General features: G+C 39.1%; 1 protein-coding gene across 7 annotated transcripts in view; it reads left to right on the top strand.

Moving 5' to 3' along the window:
• camk2d1 (calcium/calmodulin-dependent protein kinase (CaM kinase) II delta 1) overlaps positions 1-21,931 on the top strand; it is a 109,728-nt gene that overhangs the window by 37,215 nt on the left and 50,582 nt on the right. For all 7 annotated transcript variants that reach the window (XM_042402383.1, XM_042402379.1, XM_042402378.1 and 4 more), the window contains exons 3-4: positions 10,064-10,123; positions 15,340-15,394. In XM_042402383.1, the coding sequence (XP_042258317.1) occupies positions 10,064-10,123; positions 15,340-15,394 (115 nt within the window). The remainder of the gene's footprint in view (positions 1-10,063; positions 10,124-15,339; positions 15,395-21,931) is intronic.

Genomic DNA, 21,931 nt, shown 5'->3' with positions numbered 1-21,931 from the left:
ATTCAACTTTATATCACTTTGAAAAAGTAGAAAAAAAACATGTTTTTATTCTCAAAGTTGTCACAAAGGTATCAAAAAAGTAAAATCATTGTCATTTTAATGACTCACTACTAGGATTTAAAAACCACAGCTAGCCCTACCAAAGAGTGAATCCAACTTGAAATACAACTGTGTTTGATAGAAGACAGATAACAATAGATCACAATGTTTTATTGTAAGAGTCTCACTGTTAATAACTTTGAAATAAAAGGTGTTACTTTCATAATGGTTTTATTCTACTAACTAGGCACAAAACCTTAACCACACAATTTTACCCACATTCATAACTCGCAAATGAATCACCACTGATATTGATTTTATATATTTTTTTCTCTAATCCGTCCTTTTCAAATACTCTGCCTCAGCTCAGCCTCTCACTTCTGTCACACTCTTTTTTTTTATATATATATATTCTTATCAGCTTTCTCCATTTCTGTCTCCACTTCCCTCTCAGTCCAAGCACACACACTATGAATGTTGAAGTTAGACCTGCTCTTTGCTCACACCCTTACAACATCAGTCCGTGTGTGTGTGTATGTGTGTGTGTGCGCGCACGCTGTGGGTTTTGGGCGCAAGTTATTTTTAGCCTCTTACACATGACCTCAGCCGGACACGTCTGGGTTTGTTTTGCTTCCACTGATGCCAGTCTGCACACATCCCTCTGTGTGTCTCTTGCTTCATATATATTCGGAACACATTCTTTTCCATACTGCACAATTTCAGAGCGTGACTGACAGTTTCTTACTATTACTTCTCTTGTTCTCCAGCACCCTTTGTCGCTCTGTTGTCTTTAGGTAACTTAAACCTGAACACGGAGGCAGGCAAAGGTGAAAGATTAAGCTCCTCCATGAACATAGAACGGATGCTCCATCTTTTCCTCTTCTCTTCCCTGACAAGCCTGCTACAAGCAAGCTAACTGCTGTTTTTGAATGGGTGGTTTCTGGATCTTGAATAACAGTTTTTCCAACATTTTACATGTTTTATTGAATTACTTTTCCTGTCCTTGGTACCCCATGTTACCATAATGGTGGCTTCAGCTGTCTGACGGCTGTCGTCAAGGTTCAGCGTACGGGTCGGACTTCTTTGTGTGGTCTCTGAGCTGATGCAGTGGTTAAGTCCCGGCTCTGGCTGGAATATCCTCTGTGGCTTAAAGTGGGCCAATGAGATTGGGCTACAACTGAGCCTGAGTTGCTCTGTGTGTGTGTGTGTGTGTGTGTGTGTGTGTGTCTTGCTGTACAGCAGGATTTGGCCCGGGGATGCCCAGACTGAGATGATGGAGCAGAATATGATCTGAATTCTAAGCAGGACAGACGGGCACAGTGGGGATAGACAGGAGCTCTGGGTGGATGAACTGCTAGACAGTAATTGCTGTGGGTAGACGTATAGAAATAAAATCTCACATTTTATATTCTTTGATTACCCTCTGGTTTTGTGCAGCATTTAGAGGTGGAAGGTACAGACGGGTGACAAATTAAAGGATAAACCAACATAAAGTGTCTTATTAAGGTGTTGGACCAGCAGAACAGCTTCAGTGAGCCTCGGCATTGATTCTACAAGTCTCTGAACTCTACTGGAGGGATGAACATCATTCTTCCAAAAGATATTCCCTCATTTTTATGATGGTGGTGGAGAGTGCACGTTGGTTATACCCGTTATAGCCTTTTCCTGGTTGCATCCCACTGCTCACCCAACCTTTCTTTGGTGTCATCGTAGTAGATATTTATTGTCATACATGCAAAACATAACAGCAGTTTAGAGTGTGAAGAATGAAAAAAAAGAGAGAGCTTGAGAGAGAAGTTCAAACCCTGTCTACTCTCACCCCTCCACAATCTGACAGTCACGATTATCAGATTGTCTGTTTCAGAAAGTCCTGAGATCTGTCGGACGTAGCCCCTAATACTGGCGCTGAAAAGGAACTTTAGATCTGACAAGCACTCGGTTTGAAGCATACTGAAGTCTGTAGCACTACTGTGAGGTTTGGTGTCTTCACTCTCCCCACAGGAAAACAGAAATGGCTCAACCTCAGTACAAAGCGATTCTGACCCTGCAATGTTTTTGAGAATGATTATCACCCTGAGGTTTCACTTATGTAATATGGTGCTAGATTAACATTCGATATCATGGTTAAAAAGTTTCCCCATCTGTGCTGTTAGCAGTACGTACAGTGTGTACACAGATTTTAAAAAGCCTTCTGGTGTTCTGAGTCAGATTCATGTACTTAATGAACTTGTATATCAAGGTCAGAGAATCACATTTGCTTTGGTTTTCTTAAAGCTAGCAGTCAGATATTGAAAATCTGGCGCCAGAGTGGCCAGTAAGAGTGAGACATACTTCCGAAGAAAAAATCGGATAAATAAAGAGAAACAAAGGCTGCTGCGAAAGAAAAAGTAGACATTACACAAACATAATCGCTGAGTCAAACCCTTCAGTGGTGATCAGCAGAGCGGTGACTCAAACTAGCTTCCAGGCTAAATGCAGGACTTGCAGGCCTATGTCACACACAACCAGCCACTCTCCCATGTTTTGAACATACAGTTGAGACATCTGGTAAGTGTGTGTGCTCTCCTTTTGACCTCAGCTTGACTCATTCTCTCCCACTCTTCATCAGCTTATGCACAGACTACAAACACATGCAGATGCTCACATAGAGAACCCTAGAAAGCTACAGCTAATTGCATTTTGACAGGGCCCTCTTATTACTGTGCCTCCAATTACACCCACACCCAAGAGTCTCCAGTGCATCTGCAGCTCCACCAGCGAATAAAGCCGCCTTGATTATGACTGCTAATGATGATTGTCATCTCAAGCATCAGAGCAGACCTGTGAGACAGATCTACTACCCTTCTGTGGCGCTGCACAATGAGGATTCGCGTGTTGGTGAAAAGTTTGTTTACATCTTTAAAATTATTATCTTATTCATGAGCCCGTGAGCTCTAATTGGCTAAGGATGTGTGTTTGGGCTCCCTGCCAGTCTTAAAGGAAACAATGATCAGCAGAGTGATGCCGGAAAAAGTTTTGTGATTGCTGTGTCTGACTAGCACATACCTAGATTTGGCATTCATGATTAACAGTTATATGTCTGAGTTTATAGAAGACTCTGCTTTTTTTAAAAGATGTTCTCCTTTGGTTCTCCACCTCCAAGACCCCTTAAGTCTTATTTTCCTACAATACAATCACTTATATTATACCCTGCTCACTTCCCAAGGCTGCAACATGCTTCTCTTGGCTGTAAGTAAGAAATATATTGTTCAGAGACATTTGCTTTGCTGCGTCTTTATATACTTAAAAAAAAACCTGCCTCCAGACAGAAAGTAGAATCAACCAATCAATTTGTCCAATGCACATGCAGAATTATCGAAATTTGAGGGGGTGTGTGTTGGCTCCTTTGCGACCTACACATGCCCATAAAACCCTTAAAGATATATATATACACACAATACACAATTGTGCATGTGCAGTCCTCAAGTCGACCAAGAGTTTGACCAATCACAGTGCCAGATTAATTCCCCCTGCCTTCACCCAAATATCAAATTGGAATGATCATGATTGACAAATGCGTAATGTCATTTCAAGAGACTGCAAATTGACAGCAACATAAATCGATTTCATCCCTCTCATTCCCCCTCTTCACTCCCGCTGGCTGCTAAGTGAGGACACTTCTTTTAACTCTTTTGCAAAGGTAAATGGACTGTTCATATTCAACCTGCATTATTAGGTCATCATACAATTAAGTAATAGCCTACGTATAATGAGAACCATTGTATTAAGCAGCTCTAAAATATTTATTTCACTATAGCCACAAAGTAGTCTGTCTAGGCTGGTTTTGGTTTTACAGCTTCATTATCGTCATCTTTTAGTGAAATTATGTTCGTTGTTAAGCTTTGTTTAGGCAGGTGAAAGACAAATGGACAAAAATAGGCATAAATGACCAACTAAGAGTACTGACATCAGCAGATATTTTTGTAAACAATCTGTTAATGGCATCAAGAATTTTCATATCAGTGCATCCCTCACTTTTTTGTCTTTTTGACTGCTGCATGTATGTAAATGATGTACTATTATGCGTATCTATGCAAATAATGTACAATAATTCATTGTGCGAAGAGCAGTGATGTGCATCTAATGCATCTAGGTTGCTGAAGTGGCACTCAAAAAATTTGTCCAGTTTGGCAGGTTTGCAGAAAGGTGCAACTGGTTTTCATCTGTATAAAAATGGTAAGAATGTTATAAGCCTTTGACTAACAATTATTTTTTATTGTTTATCTGCAGATTCTTTTTTTTACTTTGATTAATTGATTGTTTGGTTCATAAAATGTTCAGAATTAATGAAAAAAGCCCAAGGTGATCAAAATACTTGTTCTGATTTGAACAATTTGAATCCTATAGATTTTTAGTTTTTTTTTTCACATAAGATAAAGAAAAGCAGCATATCCTCACATCTGAGCAGCTAAAATTAGAGAATATCCAGAATTTTTGCTTTAAAAATGACCTTAATGTTTGGTTATCAAAAAGTCAATTATTTTTTTGTCATTCAACTAATCAATTAAATGACTAAAATTTTTAGTTCTTAATAGTGTGCCAGCTTGTCCCAAGGATTAACATATAAGTAGAAAACTTAATAGGACCAAGGGTAGAGCCTTGGGGCACCCCACCAGGTGATGGAATATTTCCTGTTGGAGACAAACCAGTGGCACTGACCTGCAGTTTACTCTGTCAGTATGATATGATCTACAGTGTTGGTTACGGCACTCAAATAGTAGGAAACATTGTGCCAGCTGATGATGTAACCCAAGGGTAAACGTATGAATAGAGAACTATGTAGGCCTGAAGATGGTGCCTTGGGGCACTCCACAAAGATGCAGAGGGGAAATCATTGAGAGTTTTGACAGAAACTTCCTGTAAAGGAGGTTTATGGTCAAAAGCATCTGTCAGAACCCTTTTTTACATATTCTGTTCTCTCCCTATCCTTTCCTTGCCTTTTCTGTATTCATGTTGACTCTGTGATATGCATGTTGGCATCATCAAAAAATGCCTGAGTCTACTGGAGTGTCAATTTGAAGGTGAGAGCCAGGAAATGAGAGGAACTACGGTATGTTTCCTGGGGGAATGGAAAAAAGAAGGGGATTTTGTGTGGATGGGGCAGTGCGGTGCACCAGGGGTATATCCTTCTGTTTTACTGTCTTTTTTTTGTATCACATTCACACTCTGTCTCTTGACACCAAACTCTATTACTCACCCACTACTTTAATAACAGCAAGTGAAAATGGTGAAGAATGACAGTACTTACCAAGCTGTCAAAGGTCAGTCACTTGAAAGAATGTTTTTTTCACTCTTCCACTAAATTTAAATGAGGTAATGTTCGGATAGCCTGATCATTTGTTTGCTCCGAGATGAGTATGTGACACTAATGTCTGTGTGGGCACATTGAGGGATTATTTTTTTTTAAGTGAGTGAACCTGCAGGCACTGGATGAGGAACCAGATGTGCTGCTTTACAGTTCTGTGGAGGCCGTTCAGTTGGCTGCATTGAAAATAGCTGCTGCCCTCGTTTTCCTGGGCCTGATGACGATGTTCTCAAGCTCATCTGGGTTTTCTAAATGGGCCAGCTCCAGAGCGATTCACAGAGAAACATCAAGGAGTTGAGGGGAACATCAAATTATGTCTTTGTTTTTTGTGCTTTGGTGAAGTAGAGTGCTTTATGGACTGGGGTAGACACCATGGTCTGGTCCAGCAGCCCAGTTTTTGCCTGCTGTTACAAAACTGTGACTAAATACAGCAAAACACTGAATGTGTTGGATTTTGTCTTCGTAATACCTTTTAATTTAATGACCATTACATTTTATACATCAGTAAAAAGGCTTTTGTTATTTGTAGTGCCGGGAGGAAAAAGGTGAAGATGAAGGAGACGTGAAAGTCAAATGAATACTAACACTGAAGAAGTGTTAGTTTCAGTCTTGCACTATATCAAACTTTGCATAGAAAAAAAGGAAGTACCACATGCATATACATCCTTAGTCATTACTGTGTGAATCTTCTCACTTTTGCTTGCTTCAAAACCACTGTCTTGTCCTCTGTGGAAGAAGTTGGTGGGAAAAAAAACAGTCTAACAGGACACTTTTCATATTTTGCTGCTTTGACACAGTTAACTGACTAACACCGGGATTGGCTTCATAAAGATGGCAGCTGTGGATGTTCAATTGCATTTATATTTGATTCTTTACTGTAAAAAAAGCATATTTTTTATATTATAAATCTAGGACTGGGTATACTGGGTTTGCTTAAATAAAATGGTCAATAAAATTGGCAACATGTTTATTTAAATCAGGAATTTTCTGAGCAAAGAATAACTAAATAAGAATATGAATCTGACCAGGCATTCAAGATCAGCTTTCAGCACTTGACAGTTTTTATTACACTGTGATTTAAAAAAAAAAAAAAGTATTTTATATAGACTATATCTTTTCACTTTCCTCATATTATGTCTCAAGATAAATGTTAGCAGTCATTGGCACTTATAATTGAAAAGGATACATCTAATTCTCCATCAAGCAGCCCCAAATGTTACATTAACATACATCAGGTTGACAATGAAGACTGAAGAAAGAGAGACTAGCCAGGAAAAGGACCAGTTGCATGTGGTTGCAGTGAGGCTGGAGACAGTGAGTGAGCTACTCATGCTGTAAATCCTGTTATGTCACAGATTAACAGCGTGCCATGCTGCAGGTGGAAAGGGGTTATGTAGAGAACGAGAGTGCGGTCAACGTTCACCCGGTGACCAGGATTACAGCCCCTGTAAAAGCACATCCTATTGATCTGATTAGGATTAGAGATTTATAAAGTGAGGTGCGATTTGGAGGTGGTGTGATCACATCTGGTTGGAGCCAGGCTGGGATTACAAAGCAGCAGGAACCTGTCTGAGAAACGCTCTCACTCCTGTCAATCAATTGACTTATTTGGTGCTCAGTATGGGGTAATATGAAGATGCGACTCCATTGACAGATAACTGACCATGAAAATCTTATTGTTATTTAGAGATTGGCTACATATTTCACAAGGGAAAACTTTGACAACAGGAACCACACCCATTTTCACAGCCAACAGATACTGTTTCAAACACAGGAAGAAAACAGAGAGAAAATAAAACCAGTGAAGTGATGTTACACTGCTGAAGCAACCTCCGTCCCACTCCACATGTACACATAAACACACATTGTCTTTCTCCTCCCTTCCTTCACTCCATCCTCTTTCTTTTTCAGTCTTTCCTGCACCCATCACTGGCACAGCTCCCCCTGCAAGGCACACTGCAGCACTGCAGTCTTAAATTAACTTAAAAGATCACTGGAACATTACTATAATATAATAATAATTATAATAATAATAATAAAACTTTTTGAACATTATCAAGCACTTTACAGGAAAAAGACCTCACAGTGTAAACAATAGGAGCAAAAGCAAACAATAAAACCATGAAACACAAATATATAAAAATCATTTTTAATGTAGAAAACATCAAATGGCAAATTTGGCAATTGGAGCCCAATAATACATCTACAGGAACAAAATGTGTGTTGTATCAAACAAGCAGACTGCAAACACATTTTGGTACAGACACTCAGGGACAGAATGTCTGTACCAGATTTCATGGGACTCCATGAAATAGTTGTTGATACATTCCAGTCTGGACCAAAGTGGTGGACTGGCTGACCAACTGACCAACATTGCTATCCCTTAAGCAACGCCGCCTGCTAGCTCGTCGAATGACAGTATTGGCAATGCTGTGATGTGTTGATGTATTTATATCATGAATACACACAGAAGCAACAAACTTCCAGTGGAAGTTAAGGAGAAAAGAGTTGCTACTGAGTGAGATCACTCCCTTTTTTGGAACTATGGAAACATTAGTTCTACAATAAACCACAGTGATATATAAACACAGTAAGAAGATGGTAACAACTTATTTCATCATGTCAAGTAGAAGCACCCAGCTGAGTACGAGGAAAGCCAGAAATAACACGAAGAGAGCAGAGGAAACGGATGATAGGCGTGAACAACCGAACAGACTTACTACACTGGCACAGCCTAGTATAGCCCAGTCATTAGCAAGATATTTTAATAATGACGTAAATAAGAAACTACATTCCCAATGAATATAGTTATTGCTTTAAAACGATGTCATGATTTTGCAAAGGTGGTTTTTGCAACATCACCCATTCCTACTGTAATGCATATTGTGAATACATGAGCTTACCTCTTGTCTACAAAGAAAAACCTCTTTAATATAGCTGTGTCAAGCTCATTTACGTCTCACAATGGTGAATAATACATACTTGAACAAGAGCGTTTTATTAAATATTCAACAGTCTTTTGGGTAACTTAGTCCCCATTAATTCAACATTCTCAAAGCCTCTTTATTTGAATAGCAAATCAGCTGAATTGGAGACGACCCCAGCGACACCTCGTACTGTCTGAGCTGCTCACAGCTTCGTACTCTATTGTATCCTGGTGTTACTGCTACAGTGTCTAAATGATTTTTGATAAATTGACCTGTCTTTCTGCATTCATTTGTGGATAATTATTATCTTTATCAGTCTTTTTACTGATAGATGCCACTTTAACCTTGATGGTTTTAAGAGTAATATAAAATGTGGTAACGCAGGGACGTTTTTCATGTCAGAGCTCAGTCAGACTGCGACTAAAAAGTGTTTGATTATTATTTCGTCTCAAGGACACATGGAGAAATGTTGTCATCCTTTTTTGTTTGAATGTTAAGTAACATAACTGTCTATGCAAGGGGAGAAACGGAGACTCTAGCTAGTTATTCTTGTACTGTTTAGCCCACCATTGGCTGTGGGTTGACTTTGTGCTATTTTATAGCCCTGTGCTGTTTTTCTTTTTCTTTGTCAAAGTAGGTATTGCTCTAAGATTTATCTTGACCTGAAAAAGATCAATCTCCAAGACTTTTAGTAGCTCTGAAAACTTGGAGGCAATGGAGTAAAATACACATTTGTGTTGTAAAGCAATGCAACAAAGCTGATGTGAGCTGCAAAATACCAGAAAAATACAAATTCAGCAGCCGTGGGTCATCAGTTTGATAAGGTGTTGCAGGTCTTGTAGCTTGTGTTTTTAGTTTTGTGGTGCTGAAAGCAGGAGCATCAGTTAATTTGCTACAATCTTTTTTTTGCCACTTTGATGTGAAGTGGCAATGATCAGTCACTTTTAGCAGCCATAAATATACAGAAAATTTCTGTACCCGCCTAATATATTTTATATGTAGTATAGCATTGCCCCAAAGTACAAGATTAATCTAAACAAGCAGTTTGTAGTGGTCCAGCTGTTCTGTCATTTGTGGGCTCCCATAGAAAATATTGACAAACCTTGCCAGACTGTAGTAACATATAAATAATGTTATTCATATATTATTTAGAGACAATTTGTGAAAACACAGTTGGAAGTGCTGATGTGGGGCTTTCACATAGTATATGTGAAACAATTTTTTTAAAACTGAATTATTAAAATATTCAGTGATTTACAGTGACATCCACATACTTTCAATGAAATAAGTACAAAAACAAGTAAATGGACTGTATTATAGTTTTATATGGTAAATTTCTCTGCAGTATTTGTGTGTGAATTGTACTTTCTCAAACTGACAAAATGAGGCTTGACTTGTAGCTTTCTGTTCTGAAAATAAAGGATTTCTTCAGTGTAGTAAACATGAACAGCACAGGTATGGTGCATATATTGCAGTCTCACCATACAGGTTTGACCAACTAACACACACATACTGCACTGGAGAAGTGCCAGAGTTTTCCTCCAATTCATCTCCTGGCTACAGTGCACAGTAATGACTTATGACTGTTAGTTTTATTGCTCATTTGTTCCCAGCAGGAGGGAGATGTGGGCGGTGTTTGTCAAGTGGAATCTCTGTAGAGAGAGCGGGTTGAAGAATATCAGGAGGGCTCACCAGACAGATGTGACAGATGTGTCATCTTTCTTTTTTTTTCTTTTTTTTTTTGTCTAAACAGATCACCAGAAGCTGGAGCGAGAGGCCAGGATCTGCCGCCTGCTCAAGCATCCCAACATTGGTAAGGTCTTATTTAGTATTCCCATTTCTATTTCCTGTATCTCTTTCTGTACTCCCTCTCATGTCATATGAAAGTCTATGTATAATACATATCCATATACTTCAAAACATACAAAGGTTAGCCTGAAGGTATACAGAAGATGTATAGAACGTTCATTCAAAATTGATGCTGCACACTGGATTCACATTTTTCCCCCTAAGTGCTTTTACTATAAATGCAGGTATGTCTTATGCTTTTGCTTATGCAGGTAATGGCCATTTAAATGTCAATCATATCTACAAGTGCACATTCTCGGACAATTTTCTTTTCATCACTTAGCAGGACATTGACTTGCATTCATTCCCTTGAGATTAACCCTAACCACTACATGTCTAACCCTAACCCTAAAGGGGACCAGTATACTGCATCAGAACTGCTTGTCAGGTGGTTGAGTAGTTTCTGAAACCGCCTCCCCTCACACACACATCTCACCAATGTCTAAAAATTTCCAAAAATGGAATTCTAACATTCACACCAACTTCATGTAGTGATCGGCCCGCTGTGTTGAGGTGAGAAAGGAGTCAGGGTGTGAATTTCTCTTTCAAGCTCTCTCTTTTTTTTTTTTTTCATTCTTGACACAGCTATTTTTGTCACTTTTCATGTGAACAAGTGACTGCAACACTATGAATGTCTTCCAGGTGCTACTTCACCTTCAAGTGTGGCTATTAAGAACAACTTTTAAACAAGTCTGAACCCCTAAATTCAATGGTTTACCCAAACCCTAAATATGAGGTGAGACTATGCAACATATACAGCCTTGTATGGACTCATCTCATAATGTGATCAATATAAATACACATTTATAAGAGAGCATAAAGAATTTTAACTGTAAATGCACACAAATACATTTTGCCTGAAGCCTTTGAGCAAGAGGCAAGTCTACAAATAGATAGCATCTGCATACCCTTCCCCCCTCCCCAACACACACACACATACAGACACACCTCCCTCTCCCTTGCCTTCTTGCCAAGCAGCTGTAATTATCACCTCAGTAATGACTTTGCTGCACACTGAAAACTGGCATTTATTTGTTATTTGGTCCCTTTTCTTGTCTTTTAGTGAGAACGAGGGATGAGAGGGTGGGAGCAACAAACCAATGAATGATTGGGGGGTTATTTGCTGGTCTATTGTCACAGTGTCAGATATTGACTTACTGACATCACATAGGAGGGTTTAGTTAAGTGAGGGTTGTTTGACTTAGGTTTGGGTTGGCAGAACCAAACCAAAGCTTTATTTTAGTGCAGTTCAGTTCATTTTTGACAAAGGTTAGTTAACAGCTGGAATAAAAGGGCCATTTAAATAGATATTAACTCTGCTTCACATTGGTTCCATTTGCTTTATATGGCTTGTAGACATATATCTCATAATTTAAGTTTCCATAAACCATTTAGGGATTCTGGATTTTTGAAGCAGATAGCGGTATCGATTGACTTCCACATTATAAAGAAAGTCATGTATTTTTTGAAACATCAAACCCAACATTTTGTGAAATCCCTTGAAAACCTTTTTACATACAGACATTCAGAGTGAACACAACTTGAGTATGTGCACTAGTTTGAGCCGGTGAGTAATGAGATTCTCCAGCGACACACTCCTTCTCCTCCTTTCAAGAGGGATCTGTCTCTCGTCAGATAGTGATTGTGCTGGTAGCAGGTAGCGTAGGTCTCGCTACTTTTCATTCAGGCAGCATCCAGCTTTGGGAAAGCCCTCATTCCTTAAAGGTCGTAGCAGTGATAAATCTTTCAGATGTCAATCAGGAGATGTCAGAGAATCCCCACAGGGGGATCTTCCCCTTTTTTAATCTTTTATCCATCATCTCATTCTCTGGCCTATCTGTCTTTAACCTGTCTTGAGTACTTTTCCCAGAAGTACCCTACTTTATATTCATACAGTCACATGCATTCATGGTACAATCAATCTTTGAGTGTTTGTTGTATTACCAGTGGACTCTATCTTCCTCAGGGAAAAAATGGAAACTGGCATATGATGTATTCCCTGCTAACCTGATAATGTGCTAAACACAGTCAGTGATGATGTCACTGAAACACAGAGCCAAGATCAATTGTAGCAGAACTTTCACTGTGCCTGTTAAAGCTGTATTTTAGTCACTCTAAATGCTAAATGATCATGTATGCTAACCTGGCTGCTTTAGAGTTGGGGGTTCGCTAGCATTTTATTGAATCTGAATCCACTATTGAACCCACCTAATAAATGTTCACAACATGCAGCTACAAGCTGAAAATGAGAAGGTATTAAATGTTAATTAAATGTATCATTTATACAACAGGTGTACCCTACTTACTTTTGTTCTCCTTATTTTTCATGTGCAAATACTGGAGATCCTAATTCATAACTATTAATTTGATCATTTTTAATTAGATACATCAGATAGATTGCTTCAGTCAAGAGGACTTGCCACTCTATTGGTCTGTTTAACAGCAAGAACACACAGTCCACTCGTGATCATACAGTGATGTTTATGGGGTGGCGTTTCCTTCTCCAACAATCAATCTTTGGTTGAATACAGACACTGGCTTGCATGAAGCACATTAACCAGACAAATGCCAAGTTTTCAGCTCTGTGAGGCACAACGTTGAGCTATTGAGCTAATGAGCTATTTAGCAGCTAAGAATTTACCCTCTTCATGCTAACATTAGCTAATCAGCACTAAACACAAAGATGAGACTGATGGGAATGTCATTAGTCTTGCAGGTATTTTGTCATAGATTACTATTCAGAATTGTGACCTGATGGTGGCGCTAAAGGAAAAATCAGGGGATCACCAGAGTAACTACATTTCATCCTCACGGGAACATGAAATTCCATGGCGATCAATCCAGTAGTTGTTGACATTTCAGTAGTGGACCGACATTGCTATGCCTAGCACCATGCAGCTAGCTAAAAATTAGAAGCCTTCTACTTATATGTTTTGTTCATTCCTCTTTGCGAGTGGAGAGAGATAAGATATTCAATAAGAGATTAGTTGGCTTTGGAGCTTAGCAAATCCAGCACTGTATGACCTTCGAACTGGATCGGAAACATAACTACCTATAGAAATATAGACCTAGGCTGGTCTATGACGCTTCATATCAGCACAATAAAGATAAAGATGATAAAGACAAAAGACCTACGCTGTCAAGTCGTTTTTGTCAAGGGACTGCTCCCTTAAGGACATGACACTATGTTTATCTATGACTGTGACTAAACTGGCTATAGATTTTAATAACCAAGTACAGCAAAGCTGTGTAGAGATTGGAAGAAGCGATCCTGCTACCACAAGCCCATTTGTATAACCCCTGAGCTAATGCTATAATAGGTCCTCTGCTTCTTGTTAGACATACAACGATAGTGTCAGTTTCATCCCCCTTCTCACTTCATATGTCATTTCATGTCCATGAGGCAGTGTAGCTAATTGGCTCAGTGAAACCTCACCGTCGGCAGTGTTCTTACCTCTCCGCTGCCTTTGTCTTCTTCTTGTTCATCACAATGAAATGACAACCTTGCTCCCAGATATTCATGCTCATTCACAAAGACCAGAATGCTAAAAATAGAGCTGCAGGAGTAATGCACAGAAACACATTCAAATGAAGAAGCATGTTAGCAAGCTTGTATATTAAAAAAAACAACAACATATAAACAATGTTGTTCTGCATTGATGCGCCGCATGGTCAGTGTTTTAACATTTTACTGGAAGTGGAGCTTACAGATATTGTGAAACAAAAGCTCATTATAAACAGTGCTAAACACATTGTGCAATACATTTTAAGTGTTAGTGACATTGAAGTTAATGAGATTTTCTGATGATTTTATTGTACAATAGAAGACGTATATAACATGCAAAAAACATCAAAAATGACCTAGCTAATGCAAATCAGTTAATGTTAACATTTTAAGTACGACAAACTTTAGCTTATTTATTTTCATTTCAGATTCATAAATTAATTCAAAATCATTTCCGTAGAATGTAAGGTGAAGGAGCATAGACTACAGCCGTGCACTCAGATGGACAAATCAGTGAAAAAATGTATCTGAATATAGTCTGATGTTAATATTTCAACAGTGTGTATAACTGTCCACTCAAGGGCATGCATACTGTATGTGTTCAAAGCTGGATCTACAGCCTCTTAGAGGGAATAAATGTGAATATTGTTAATAATTTATTTCTGCATGCATATTTGAATGAGCTGTGAGTATATGTAGATAGATGGTAGGTATAGTTCGACTGGCATCCATTTTTAAAGACCAGTGGTGACCATTATATCTGGACTGGAGCTGTTGACTTCTCCTGCCAACATCCATGAGGTTATCACACTGAATTCCTGACAATTCTGTAATCAAGATTTGGCCTTAGAATTACTTAACAACTCAGTAGATTAATTGTGGAAAGTAATGTTTAATCATTCCAACAACAGACATCTTGCCTGCTTGTTTATTGGTAGCTGCACTTATATATTCATTTAAACACTGACATTCTCTGGGTTTAATGAAGTAATGCTGCTAGGGCTGGTTGGAGGACTTACATTTGTCTATGACAGTAAGATGAACGGTGCATTTTAAAGTCTTCCTTGTTGATAATGTTGCAAGGAGCAAACAACCAAACAAAAGAACCCCAACATGTTCAACTGTGTACTTGCACTTCCCAGTAACTCACACACACACCGAGAAAGCCTCTACTGCTATCCCAGCAGATCAGACTGTGGTTGTACTGGGAAGCCTCCAGGTGTGGATGTATAGTGTGTAACGAACTTTGTGTGAATGTCAACAGGGCTTGCCTAGAAAAGTCAGCAGATACAATCTATGAGCATATGTTTTAATTTTAATCTCTGTTCAGACACAGTGACATTAAACCTGGCACCCTCAGTGTGACAAGGAAAGACTGTTACCGTTAATGAATACAGATGAAAAATATCAAAGCACATGAAAGGTAAAATAGAAAAAGGTAGAAAAAGCAGAACTCACCACAGTGTTTCCCCTTAAGCACACTTCACGCTGAGACAAGACAACAGTACACCAGTGTTCAGTGCTCAATTTGTGGGTAATTAAGTGTACATAATTCTAACAGTTACCTACTGCTGCCAGTTCTATTGCCAGTGTGGCAGGTTGCCCAGCGCACTGAAGTAGTGTTTCCATAATTAAATAACTTTCTCTCTTTCTCTTCCTTCTTCTGTCCTTCACAGTGCGGCTCCATGACAGCATATCAGAGGAAGGATTCCACTATCTGGTCTTTGATTTGTAAGTACAGACCTGTACATCACTTCAAAGCACCTTTTTAGACGCTCACCGTATATTCCACATGGTTAAACACATGCAAAACACACCGTGACACACATACAGTCATGCACCTGACAGCTGCCAATCAGATGCCTTCTCAGTGAGGTATCCTGGGAGATTCAACGCAGCGTGTTGGTCTGCCTCCTCTTTGCTCCATCTGTCTCAGCAACGCTTTGTACTCAATCTCCCTACATCCTCACCATGCTCACACACTGCACAGAAACATCAGAGGTAGCACATGATATAGACCGGATCACACAAGCACACTGAGATAAAAAAACAAATGAGCTGGATTGCATCATATAGGACCTTATACATACACTTGAGCTGTCTAGATAATAAATAATGTTAGCTGACACAGATGGCAGGTAGATTACTATACTCACTCATATGTGTTCACCAGCCATCTGCTGCTTCTGTCTCTGAATCGTCTGTTCATTAGAAACTGCTAATCAAGTAATAATCTGAGGATATTCTAAAATGCTCCTCTAAGTAGATCAATAATATAAAACTGAAACATGTGTCAACACATCTTAATTGTTTCAGTGACAAAATATTTAATGTATTTCATAGCTTCTGCTGCTCAATTTGTGGTTACAAGTTTTGAATATGTTATTTTGTCTTTCAAAATTGTAGAAATTCTGTTCGTTTAAAGTGTGTACACAAAGAGAATAAGAGACAGATATTCCCAAGAAAAAAGCAAAAAACAGTTGACTCTACTGAGAAGAAAAGAAAAACAAACAATAAAAAACAAATATATATCGTATCCAACCATCCAGTTCTACAAACTTCTAAAGCTGGCCTGCTCCAGGTCTGATATTAGTGGATTAGTGTATTCATAATTATCATAGATAATTATGAATTATGAAATCAAGAGATTATTAATATCAATCAGTAATTCAGGCACCAACTGTTGATATTAGGGGAGTCTCACACTTGAAGGCACCAATATGTTGGACCTGTTAGGAACACAGTTGGTTATTAGCAATAATTAACAATTATCAATGATAATTAATTAATTATAAAACTTAATAGAATTATTGATATGAATTAACAAATACAGGGCACCACCGGGAAACCGGGACCAATAACCAAACAAGGTAGTCTCATAAAAGGAGTTCACGTAGAATGTTAATATCTGAGAAATATCAACATTCACAGCTGAACAAAGAAGGGTTGAATTCCAGCTCTGACTCCTTCAATCAGCCACTTTTCACAATATATAAAACACAATAATGACAAAAGAACTTCTCTTCAAAGATATAACAGTGTTTATTAAACTTAAATGCTTCATTTAATAAACTACTATTCTAAAATCTAATTCTACCAAAGCAAACACAAACAGCTATGTACAGGGTTGAACATATGCAGGTGTGTGTGTGTGAGACAAAATGGTGACGTGACCTGACATGATGACGTCGTGGGTCTGGGATGCAGATGTGACTATGGGAGGAAGTCACGTCACACGAGAACCAAATGGCGGAAGTATGGCATTGTCTTCGTTAGACAATAGCATGATGGCGCTGCCTGGTGGTCAGCGTCTTGCACTCACCCAATTCCGTGTAACATGTTTGTCTGATGGCGGATAAGGAAGGACAAAGCAACGCTTTGTCCGATGTTATCTGACCATCAGATGTGTAAGAAGGTGTCGGTACGTATGTGTTTGTGCACGCGTGTGTGTTAGTCGCAAGAGAAGGAAGAAAGAGGAGAGAAAGCGATCGTGAGGGAGAGAGAAGCGGTTCCTCTGTCCACAGAGAGCATGTGTATGGACGGCAGTCTGTAATGCACGTTGTCTGGTTTCTGATTGACAAAGCAGCTTTCTCACTCACAGTGGCACAAACACAGCAGTAGTCCCGAGCAGGATAAACACAAAAACAGTCTAGCATGGTGGACACAACTAAACAGGCAGCAAACTTTAAACACTCCGCAGAGTAAAGCAGAACAAATGGACTAGGCGGTCCATCAATGCACACAATAAAACAATAGCAATAAAGCTTAAAAAGCTAAAAGCTAAACAACAGCACTGAGGCTGAAACTAACACACAATAACGCTGCCTCTGCCCAGACTTAAACCTCTTACTTGGTCGGTTCAGAAAGCGAGCAGAGTGTGTGTGTTAAGTCTGTCTTTCGGTCCGGCTCGGATGCTATTCTTGGCGGGTTTTACGGCAAGCTGATTCTTGGGGAAAGTCTTCCAGTGGGGGAAAACACATGCGTGGGGGACCTCCGTTTGTCAAGCTGACTCACAGAGGGACACAAGTTCTCCCTAGCTCAATCGACATGGAAAGGCAATGTTTCTCTGTGTGCGTTCAGTTTTAAAGGGGCGGTGATGTCACGGCTGTGTCATCCTGACACTCCTCTGTGCAGGAGCGTCTCTGCCAATGAGAGACTGTATGTTGAGACCATTTCCTGTTTAGCACCCAGGTGCGAAATTGGAGCATGTTGGGATATGGAGTCCGAAATGGACTCTCATTGTTCTCAACCGGCCGCCCTTTCTTGTTATCAGGCCTTGTGACTTGCATGCAGGCCTGCCTTTGTATGACCCCATGGTTGAGGCCCAACACAGGAATACTGGGTGCTGGGTGAAGTACGCTGGTATGATATGTCACTCTAAACTATTAGGTCATCATACCATCAAGTAATAGCCTACCTATAATGAGAACATGGTTGTATTAACCAGCTCTAAAATTTTTATTTCACCATAACGGCAAAGTAATCTGTTTAGGCTGATTTGGATTTTACAGATACATTGTCATCATCTTTTCAAATTAGCTGAAAATCATATTTTCAAAAGTCAAATTGGCTTAAAATTTGATCACTATATGAGTTTTATTGATTATGGAGGTGTAAACAATAAAACCATATAAACCCAGCAGCAGTGGTATGTAACTGTATAGCCTAAGTGAAATTGTGTTCCTTGTTAAGCTATGTTTAGGCAGGTGAAAGACAAATGGGCAAAAATAGGCATAAATGATCAACTAAGAGTACTGGTATCTGCAGATATTTTTGTAAACAATCTGTTAATGGTATAGAGAATTTTCATATCAGTGCTTACCTCACTTTTTTGTCTGTTTGACTGCTGCATGTATGCAAATGATGTACTGTTATATGCATGTATGCAAATTATGTACAATAATTCATTGTGCAAACAGCAGTGACTTGCCTCTGACGCATCTAGGTCACCGAAGTGGTACTCAAAAATTTGTCCAGGGTTGGCAGGTCTGCTATGCTCTGGTAGGACGCCAACCAGCATTGAATCAAAGGAAGATTGATTTAAATTGAGAGATAGAGATGAGTTGTCACTGAGCAGACAAAGGCAGGGATTAGGCATTATTGTAGATCCTAATAACTCTGACTGCGTTGACATAACATGAGTCCAAAAATCTCTGATCAGTGAGTATTCCCAAAACATATGCGTTGTTGTGCCCGGCATCTGAGCCTGGCTGTGAGTATGTTTAGGACTAGTAATTATGGCTCAGGATTTAGATTGTTTTCTTGGGTAACAGTTGGAGCTTTTTTAATGATGATTTTAATGAGGTACCGGTCCATTGTAGCAGCCAACTTCACTACAGGTGCAGGATTGCCTGGCCTCTGCCAGGTATCGTAACAGCAGCCCTGTTTGTGAGTGTGTGTTAGAAACGGAAACGGAATGAATTCAATGAAGATAAAATGATGGCTCAATGTAGGGTTAAGATATCGGCCTAAACTGGTAAATTTAAAAAAAAAAAAAATTCTTGGGGCAATTTTTGCCCCTCGATTGTAGATTTTAGGTGCGTTCTGAAATTTCTTGGGGCATTTTTGCCCTTGCCCCCCATTAATTTCAGACGCTGATTACAATAATCAATTCTTGAGAAAATAAATGCATGAATAATTTTCTTTATGTCAGAGGATAATAGGAATGATCTGATTTTTTTTAAACCATTCAAAGCTGATTAAAAATAGGGCTGAACTACCTTACTGACATGACTGAAAATTAAAATGGAATCAAAGATGACTCCTAAATTCTGACATTAGGCTTTATGGAAGGCGCTAGGTTAACAAATGCGTCACTGGAATCTGATATGTCTAATGACCCGAATAGGATTAATTCTGATTTTTCTTAATTGAGTTGGAAGAAGTTATTAGACATCCAGCATTTGATATCCTTTAGACAGGTCTTTAAAGAAATCAGACTGCGGGGGGATCCTGGTTTTACAGACATAAAGTTGTGTGTTATCGGCATAGCAATGAAAGGAGATCTTATGATTGTATAATAATCTACCAAGTGGAAGCATGTAAATACAGAACAGAAGAGAACCTAGGAAAGAGCCTTGAGGTACTCTGTAGTTCATAGTGGCAGTAGATGTTACCAAGTTACCAAGAGTGACTGTAAAGTGTGAAAGATGAGATGAACCACTTGAGAGCAGTGTCTGCAACCCCTGCAAAGCAGACGTTAAATCAAGTAAGTTCAAGGCAGACCCTTTACCAGCATCAACAGCAAGGAGATCATTAGTCACCCTAAGTAGAGCAGTCTCAGTGCTATGTTTTTCTCAAAAAACAGTATGGAAAATATCATGTTGGCTTCTGTGGGCAGTTAATTGTTTGTATACAAGATCTTTGACAGAAGTGGGAGTTTGGAGATTGATCTATAATTGTTGAGTACATAAGGATCTCAATTCTTTGAGAAGAGGTTCCACAAGATGGTACATAGCCAGTGGCTAGTGAGTTGATAATGGAAAGAACAATTGGAAAAATATGTGGTGGGACCTCTTTGAAGAGTCTGGATGGGATTACATCTAGATGACATGAAGAGCAGTTAAGCTGACAGTCAGTCTCCAGCAGACGAGGTCAGTTCAGAAGAGGGGAATGAGACTGTAGGTGGGTGGGTAATAGTAAAGTTACAAATCCGTGGTATAATCTGACCCCTGACTTTTTTCAAGTTTAGCTGTAAAGAATGATGGAAGGTTCTCACATGCTTCTGATGAATGATCAGGGAATGAATTATTTTTTAGGACCACTGCCACATGTTCAATAGTTCTGAACAATATTCTGGGATAATGGTGGCTTTCAGCAATAATATTGGAAAAATATTTTTTTCTTGCCGTTTTGACAGCAGAGTTGTAATTGGACATTAGATTTTTTAACTGAGCATAATTTACCTCAAGTCTGCTGTGTTTCCACTTAAGTTCCAGGGAGTACCAATTAGACCAGTTTTACTTTTGTTTTTGAAGGGAGCAATTTTGTTAAGAATGCCCACACAGAGTGAATTAAACTGATCTACTAAACTGTCAAGGGAAGTATCTGCCATGGAATTATTGCATGATTGGTCAAATTCCCTAATAAACATGGCTGAAGTTGAGGAGTTTATAACACATCTCTTTAAGCAAGTGACTGGGGAACTGGAGAGACTGCAGACAGAAAGATTGAAAGTAATGGAGAGATGATCAGCGACAACAAGCTCTTTAGTTGACAGACTGTCCAGGGTAAGTCTATGATATAAGACAAGGTCAAGAGTATGGCTCCACTCGTGAGTAGAGCCAACAGATTAGTTAAGCCAAATGAGTTGCACAAATTTTTTAAATCTAAGGCGAATGGATCATTTGCACAATAAATATGAACATTAACATCACCCATAATAACAATTTTATAATAACTGGACATCATAAATGATAAGAGCTCTGAAAAGTCAGAGATGAAGTTAGGTTTATGTTGAGGGGGGCGGTAGAATACCACACAGACAATTGGCATTTAAACTCATTGCCAAGTATTAATTACAGCTACATTACCTACTTGGCCCAAGGAACTAGGTTTAGATAAGTGGGAGTAGTTGGGGGGGTTGGGGTGGGGGGCAACGCACACACATTATCCTTGGTATGTTGAATTTGATGTGTTCTGTTAACTGTGGGATGAGAGTACTGTTGACCGCTTCTTTCACTGCCAACTGGTTAAATCCTAACAGCAGGTCCTAACAACATTAGCGATGGCATCGTCCAGATTTTCTTTAGGCATTGTAACCATGGGTTTTTTCTTCAACAGCGACATACTATTGCCTTCCCCTTTGCCCCCAGGCTTTCTTTGAGACATTGTACATTGTGCGTTATCAAAATTGTTTGGTAGATTAATCAAAAAGGAGTTTAGGGGTTGTTGAGGACGAGTTACAGAGCTACACGTGCATTGCAGTTGAGGGCCATTTGGAAGTGATCATCGGTGTGCATGATTTTGTAGAAAAATGGGAAATAAACGTGAAATTTACATCTCACGCCCCAACATTTCAGCTCCATATGTCCACTGTGACATATTTCAAGGTTGTTAGTCAATATGAGCTTTGTTTCCTCCCCAATTCCAATCTGTTCTCATGAAGCGTATAATGTGAGCTATCTGCCTCATTTTCTGCAACACGAAGCATTGCATAGATATAGCTTAAACATGAAAAAAACTATTCATATGAAAATAAATCATTTTTCTTTTATCTGCTCCTTATGTCTGTCTAAATATTTTTCATTGTCTATTTCTAATTCTAAT

The sequence above is a fragment of the Thunnus maccoyii genome, chromosome 22, assembly GCF_910596095.1.
Source record: "Thunnus maccoyii chromosome 22, fThuMac1.1, whole genome shotgun sequence".
Lineage (NCBI taxonomy): Eukaryota > Metazoa > Chordata > Actinopteri > Scombriformes > Scombridae > Thunnus > Thunnus maccoyii.
The sequence above is the reverse complement of the archived record's forward strand: the minus strand, read 5'-3'. Positions and strand labels throughout refer to the sequence as shown.